Source organism: Cucurbita moschata, unplaced genomic scaffold, assembly GCF_002738365.1.
Source record: "Cucurbita moschata cultivar Rifu unplaced genomic scaffold, Cmos_1.0 Cmo_Scf00014, whole genome shotgun sequence".
In the NCBI taxonomy this organism is placed as follows: Eukaryota; Viridiplantae; Streptophyta; class Magnoliopsida; order Cucurbitales; family Cucurbitaceae; genus Cucurbita; species Cucurbita moschata.
The window spans coordinates 1887967-1895647 of NW_019268530.1; the positions used below are offsets into that span (position 1 = coordinate 1887967).

General features: G+C 35.4%; 2 protein-coding genes across 2 annotated transcripts in view; one reads left to right on the plus strand and one right to left on the minus strand.

Moving 5' to 3' along the window:
- Positions 1 to 369: 369 nt before the first annotated feature.
- Positions 370 to 1304, minus strand: LOC111452824. The gene has a single exon (XM_023093728.1). It carries the CDS (start codon positions 1229 to 1231, stop codon positions 635 to 637), a length of 597 nt encoding a protein of 198 aa, XP_022949496.1. The 5' UTR covers positions 1232 to 1304; the 3' UTR covers positions 370 to 634.
- A 1029-nt stretch (positions 1305 to 2333) lies between these two features.
- The window catches only part of LOC111452863 (nijmegen breakage syndrome 1 protein), an 8626-nt gene continuing 3278 nt past the window's right edge, over positions 2334 to 7681 (plus strand). The window contains exons 1-8 of the mRNA XM_023093780.1: positions 2334 to 2509; positions 2694 to 2747; positions 4047 to 4311; positions 4923 to 5008; positions 5573 to 5700; positions 6553 to 6599; positions 6720 to 6828; positions 7152 to 7241. Coding sequence (XP_022949548.1) covers positions 2473 to 2509; positions 2694 to 2747; positions 4047 to 4311; positions 4923 to 5008; positions 5573 to 5700; positions 6553 to 6599; positions 6720 to 6828; positions 7152 to 7241 — 816 coding nt within the window. The 5' untranslated portion in view covers positions 2334 to 2472. The remainder of the gene's footprint in view (positions 2510 to 2693; positions 2748 to 4046; positions 4312 to 4922; positions 5009 to 5572; positions 5701 to 6552; positions 6600 to 6719; positions 6829 to 7151; positions 7242 to 7681) is intronic.

Sequence of the window (7681 nt, forward strand, 5' to 3'; positions counted from 1 at the left end):
AAAAAAAAGAATGATGAGGAATAAGACAAATAAAGCACGAGAAGTAAGCTATTCTCAACCATGGGAAAGGAACAATAAGCATAATCTACTTAATTCAAGTAAGGGTAACATAACAATAAATTTCAATGACATTATGAATGAGGGGCTAACCATTACAAAATGGAAAATCCCAAATTAAAGTATAGCAAGGCAACATAGATTTTAAAACCTTTTCATAGTTCAACAACATAATGGGTTGTGTATTCAAATTTCTAACCTTTTGATCGAAAATCTACTGTCTTAACCAATGAGCTATTCTTGGCACATAAAGATCATAAAACCTGTAGGCTTTGCTTTTTATATATACCTTCCCCTGATCGATCAAAGCCATTGGTACATAAAATGCAAGACATTGCCCCATTGAAATGCAACAAGGAAACATAAGTTCAGTCGTCGTTTAAAAACAGAATTTTCAAAGAAAAGGATGATAATTAACCATAAAGTTACCCATATATAATATTTCAGGGATCACGATTGACACTTAAGACAATTACAATCCAGAAACAAACAATAAATAAGTATAATTTTTAGTATATGAAATAGAAAACCACGAAGTAACAAACATCAACAAGTTACCGAACATATCTATAGTCGATTACACCACTGATTTAACCGCCGCAACGTCCTCGGGGATCTTGACGTAGCCCATCTTCTTAATATTCTCCTTGTTATCATCACTGAAATCACCCTCCTCCCAGAGGTCATCGTACACAGAAGAGCGGTGACTAAATTGGCTGGAGCACAACGAGTAGGCCAAATACATGGTGGCAGCAGTGAGAGCGCCACAGCCAACACCGAAGAGCAAAGCAACAACAACGCTGAGGATATCCTTGGTACGATCACGAAGGGAGCTGAAGTCATAAGAGAGGCCCAAAGGGAGTTCTTGAAGCGAGTGGGGTTGGGAGGCTACAAAAGCCCTATCGCGAGGGAGATCCAAGCGGAGGAGGTCGTCACCGAAGGGGCGGAAAAGGGAATCGGAAGAAGAAGAAGAAGATGCGGCGGATTTCAACTCGGTGATGTCGACGATAATGGCCATCTCGGAGAAGGGATCGCGGGAATCGAGGGTTGGGTGGCGGTGAACGGAAAAGGAAACGAAGAGAGATTTGCAGGGGCGGGCATCGGAGAAGATTGGGAGGGAAACCGTGAGAAGAAAGAGGAGAAAGAGACGAATCATTGCTGCTGTTGACGCCATTGTTGGAGGTTTGACAAACAAGGGGAAGTTTCTATGGACAACTGAATCGTCTCTTTTCTTCTCTCTGTTTATGCAGATTTTTTTATTCCGCTTTTTAATTTATAACGCTTTTTTATTTTAATAATTTGGAATATTTTCTTTAAAAAAATATATTAATTAATTAATTTTAAATTAAGTTACCCGACTAATTTATAATTTATATTATCCACGGTTAGGGTTTTCCTCGATTCCTTACTAGGGTTAGGACCAAGTGGGGCCTAACCGAGGTTGTATTAGGGTTTAGCATCAGGTGCAGAGGGTCGGCCTTGATTTTGTGAACTCGAGCTTTGACCTAAGTTTCTTTTCTTCTCTCCTTGTTTGATGGTTCAGTTTTTGTTTTGCTTTGTTTTTATCGAGTTCTCGTGATTCAATTTTACCATAAAATTAGTCCCCTACTACTTAATTAGGGTTCACGGTTTGACTGTGTTAAAAGACTAAATACATGGAGTCGAGTTTGAGATTAATCTTTTTCAAGTATTCTTCTGGAACAGGGGGTTTAATTTCGTCTTTTGGCTAAAAGAAATCTCGAGTGTGTGGTCATGATCCTTCAAAGAGTTTCTTCAACGATTTCTTGGTGGCAATATGTTCAACATAATCGATCTTTTCATAATATAAAGTGATGGTTGAAACTTTCCCTCGTGATCTCGTTCGTACAGTGAAGTTCTACTTGCTCTACGAGAGCCTTCAAATCCAACCCTTCGAGGATTTCTATTACGTTCCCCTACGAGGTTTCCTTAACTTTTTGTTGGCTTAATACTAAAGAAGACAAAATTAGGGTTAGACCGAGATTACACTGACAAAAGAGTATTGGGCGCGACCCTTCAAGAACGGTAACTATGAACTTGGCTTCAACCTAAGATTTCTTTTTTTTTTTCTCTCCTTGCTCGGTAGCTCGATTCTTGTTCTAAACGGTCTCTTAACTAACTTTTATTATTTATTTTTACTTGAAATAGAAGCAAAATTAAAAATTAATTTTAGGGTAGATTTTTATTTTTTAAAAGTTCAATAATTTAATTCAAGTATTCAATAATCCTCCCCAAGGTCCCTACGCTATAAAACCCGGTTCACAACTTCGAAGAACACTCCGACCAGCCTTTTTACCGATCAATTTTATTGCCCTTTTTTTTTTCCCGCTCACTTTGACCCTTCCATGGAAAGGCTCATCAATTGTTTAGCGCCATAGGAATCTATACCGGAAAAATATGGTTTGGGGCTTCTTCCCAGTCGATCCTCTTTCAGGTGCGTTCGCTTCGTGATTTTCTGATTACTTCTTGCTGCTGTAGAACTGGTTTTCTTTTAGTTGTTCGAAGATAACTTTTTGCGTACTGTTAAAAGCTTTATATTTATTTTCAATGCTTAATTTCTGAAGAATCGTCAGTTTTCGTATGGTTGGGCAATTTGTATAAACAAGTGCATGTTGCAGGTGAGGAAAAATTCTACATTTTTGCGCCTGGGAAGTATAAAGTGGGTCGTAAAGGTACTTCGATTGTGCTAGTAGTTATATTTGATGGAGTACTTTTGGTTCTGAATGATAAATTTTATGGCGTATTCTTCGTCTGTAATAAAATTTAGAAATATTTTTAATGTTTGTAGAAGCGATATTTCTTTTACTAGAACAATTCCTGTGCGCTTTTTTTCCTTCGTCTGTTTTTGTTTTATCATATTATTATTATTAAGAAGCGGATATATGATTAGACTGTAATCTTAATTGGTTAACTATAAGTGTACTCAATGTCCTGATGAGACCCTATCAAGGCTACTTTTGACCATATTGGCCTTACTGAGTGATCTTATTGGGCGAGTGATCCCAAGTAATCTGTGTCCTTTGAAATTGTAGTCAAGAGGCAAGAGTTCCATGCTCCATATACTCCAGTCGAAGAGTGTTAATAAAGTTGTGGGAAGGATTCTACACCACCAAATGAGCTAAACTAGGATATCGAAGATGTTGCTCAGCCCATAGATACCGACTTGCCGATTTCCATGAGAAAAAATGGGCTCAAAATTTCACCCTTCGACCGTGATATCCTCAATCCCACTCCTTTTAGTATTAGTTCCCAAAAAGATGTCAAAGCCTCCTTACTCGCGTCTGGGGAATATTCGTAACAGCTATAGAATTTTGCAATATTTTAAAGGAATAAGGAGAAGTTTGTTATTTATTCCTCTCTCCTTTCCCGTGAGATTTGCCATTTTAGCTAAATTTGTTAGAGAGAGAAATGCGTGTGTCAAATGAAGAGAGACCTGAGAGCTTAGGTTAGAGAAACTAGAGAAGGAGGGCCAGAGAGACTCTATAGAGGGAGAGAGAGATTAAGATAGAGGGCTTACTTGTCGCTTTGATAAGTTAGAGTGCTTGATGCTATCACTTCAAGTGAAGAATTGACAGAGGGTATTTTGACTTTTGAGGGAGGCATTTAAAAATTGGACATTATGCTCTTAAAAAAAAAGTTGAAGTGGTCAGGCACCACGCCTCAGAGCTCAAGCAGGAGGGCGCACACATATGTTTGTGCCGATGTGAGGCAAGGTTCCTCATGCAAGTACTTTTTTGAGTTTTCTAAACAATGACTTGATCAATATTATAAACATTTTCCATAATGTTTTGTAGTTGTTTATTTTCAATCATGTTGTCTTCAAAGTTCCTTTTTGTATTGCATTTTTGCTGCCTTATCTTGAGAAAAAATATTTTGAACATTCAAGAACATCCATTTAACAGTCACTTTCTTTAGCTCTCAAATCATGCTCTCAGTTGTTTGCTCATTGTGTGATCATGTTTATCCCACAGGCTGCGATTTGACTATAACAAAAGATAAAGGAGTTTCCCGCATCCATGCAGAAATAGTTGTAGATGCTATGATCTTTTTAAATTCCCACAAGAGTTATTTATCTAATGTTTCCTCTAAAGTGAGGATTAGCGATTGCTCCAAGTATGGGACATTTGTTAGCAGGAAATCTGGGTTGAAGGAGAAAATTCACGAGCTTCCAAAAAAAGAAGCAAGCTTGTATGATGGAGATGTGATTTCATTTGGATCTGGCAATGCAACGTACAGGTAATCTGAGAAACATTTAAATTAGTGACAAGATTTATCATTCAAGTTGCTCTCACTGGTTAGCTCTTTATTAGAAGCAGGGTATGCTTTTTATATATGGTTTATTAGACTCATTATTATATCCATGGCTCTCAGTTAAACCAGATGCGGTTGCTTGCTATTTATTCAGTAAGTGATTGTTTTCTGCAAGGAATTCTGTAAATTCTTTAATACTTCCTTTTTAGATTCTATGACAATATTCCTTTCTATATTTCCCATATTCTTTTTCTTTTTTCTTTCTACTTTCCTTTATTCTTGAATCTCAACCACTGAAGCAATTTTTTTGTGATAACTTTGTCTCCTTTGCTAATGTTTTTGTATATCCTAATTTTTCTAGATTTTGGGTTTTACTTTTAGCTTCCATTAATATAGATGGCAAAGTTTCTTGTTATTTGTACTAAAATTTATTTTTAGAAGCTAGAAGATCTCATATGCCTTTTTGCTATTGTGAATATACATTAACATATTTTAATGCTAATATACTTTACCATTTTATAGTCAAAGAAACTTTACTTTCTATCTAACACCCAATACGCTCAAAAACCTTATTATCCCATAAACAAATCTTGCAGGTTCTCCTTTGTGCAACTTGTGTTTTATGTTCACCATTCAGTGTCCTTCCAATTCCAGCTGCTGAGGGACAAGGTTTCATCCATAGGTCAGTCATAAAGAAGTTGCCGATCTTCTTTTACTTCACCTATGGAAGGAATTCTTATCTGATTAATAGAAGTTTCAATTTTCCAAGGTTTCTTATGTAACTGCTTAGTTGCTTTATGTTAGCATGTCCTAGTACAAACACTTGAAAACTCGAAATATGACCTTAAAACGGGGGAGAATACTTAACCTTGTTCATGTGTGGAACTCTCAACATAACAGCATGGTAAATTTAAAGAACGGAAACTAACTAAAGGAAGGTTTGTTTAAATTAGGGATAAACTGTGAAAAAGGTAAAAATAAAAATGAATAACAATACATTATGAACACACAAATAACTTGCTGCTATATACATCCTTACACTAATAAGTTGAAATGTTTATGAGGCACGTTTATCAATGAGCTCTGCATTATTGATACTGTGATCCCATCAATCAAGTTCACCATCACTATTTATTACATTGTTTATGCTGCACAACATCTACTCATTCTACAAGTTAAATCTGCATTGAAGATAGTGAATTAGTTTGTCGTTTTGGTCGAATTTGAAGAGTATATTTAAATGTAGGTGCTTCTACATCTCATGATATTCGGGAGTGTACGCATGTGCTTGTAGAGGAACTGATGCCTTTTGATGAAGCTCTAGTTGACGCCATAGTGGCTGAGAAACCTTTTGTTATCACAAGTTGGGTTGAGGTAAAAATATGCTTCATATATTACTTGTTTCACTGTAATGCCAAGTTCTGTCATCTTGTTCACCCCAACATTACGGAGGAGCCTGATCTTGAGAATAGAAAATAACAGTGAAATTGTATTAAGATATAAAAGGAAAATGACAATATTAACCCCATTCCAAAATTATAATTGAATAGAACCCTTTGATTATAACGATCCTGCCCTAACTACAATAAGTAATTACTCAAATATTTTTCTCCTTTCGATTTCTAGTTTTAGGTATCCTTGACAATTTTTCATGTACATCATTGTTGAAGTCTAGCAAGGATAAACATAATTTACAACTAGAAAGTGTACACCTATATGGTAAATACAAATAATGGAACACGGAAAAAACGAGGAACAAGTAGATTTTTTCTTGGAGATCCTTGGAGGAGCATCCTCATGACTCTCAACAGGCCTATTAGTTTCTTTTGCTTTGGCTCTATTAACAAACTTCAGTTCAACCATCTGCAAAATTACTTTACAAAAATCTGAAGATTCTTTATGCTTTTATTTTTATGTTGACCATCATCATGGATCAAGAATGACTTTGATTACCACTTTGTTGAATAAAGAAGTTACTTCAATTTGTTTTAATCTATGCACAGATCAACGCCAAGCATTATCATTATTTACAGTTGTTTTTTTTTTTTTTTTTTTTTTTGTAAGAAACTGAGTTTTCATTGAAAAATGAAAATATTCAAGAGCATTAAAAAAAAGTCCACAAAAAAGGAGATCATATATCTGATTCTTTCTATTTCCATAACAATGCAATTAGCAAAAACATGAGACAAGCGAGATTCTGCATTCTTACTGATTGTTACACTTTAGTTATTTGCAGGAAGAACCTCCTGTAACGAGATTCCATGCTTTGATTCGTAAGTGCTGCCTTTTTTAAGTTTGGTTGGGAACATATTCTTGAGTAATAGTATTATTATTATTTTTTTTTTGAACTCCTGCATTTCACTCCAACCTTTTGTATTTGTTCTTTGAACCAGCTATTATCCAACAATGACTGTGGAAGGGATGCATGTCAAAGTTGTGGATCCAAACACTCGTAAAAACTGTTTGAGTGGATACACTTTTTTATTAGGGTCGGCACATATGGTAAGGCTCTGTTTTTTCATTGTCACATTCTTGAGAGTTGCTGGCTTGAGTAGGCAACCCTTTGATGAATGAATTATTGAAAAGAATTAGCCTTATGGTCTTTTTATTCTGTGATAAACTTAGTTAACCCAACATGTAGGAGTTTGAAATAAATAAAGGAAAGAAGGAAAAAGTTAAAATCTCATTCCATTTGACCTTATGACAAAATTTTCTCGGATACGAGTGGTGTTTATATTCTTTAGTTTTCTGTTCAGAAATAACTCTTCTGGTGGATTGCTTAGACATTCAATAATTTTGATATTCAATTTCCTATCTTTTGGAAGTACAAATATGGGGATCGGTTGAAGATGCTGTTGCAACAAGTTGGTGGTGCAAATGTTTTGTCTATTGAGGACTTCTCTTCAGATAGCCAAGTACGAGGTTTTATCTCTTTCCACATAGACTATATCCATTCTTTCCTAATTGCTTTGTGAAGGCGTGGGTAAAAACTACTGTTTGACTAACTTCATGTAAAAAGATTCTAATTCACAATATTTCTGACTGCAATATGGTCTTATGAACAACATGAACTGCATTACTAATAAGCGTATGGATTCTAGGATTGAGTGTTATGAATAATACATGCTTAATACTGATGAAGTATAACTTACATCACATGGGGCCATAATGATTTATTACAAAAACCATCTATATAGTTAATATCAATGCTAATCGAACATTAATTACTATCCAACCAATAAGGCTTAAGATGTGAGCTGTGTTTTAAAATATGTCTCAAATGGCGCCTTATGATCTTTGATTGGACTAAATACAACAACTCGACATCTTTATTTCATTTCTTTTATTTATTTCA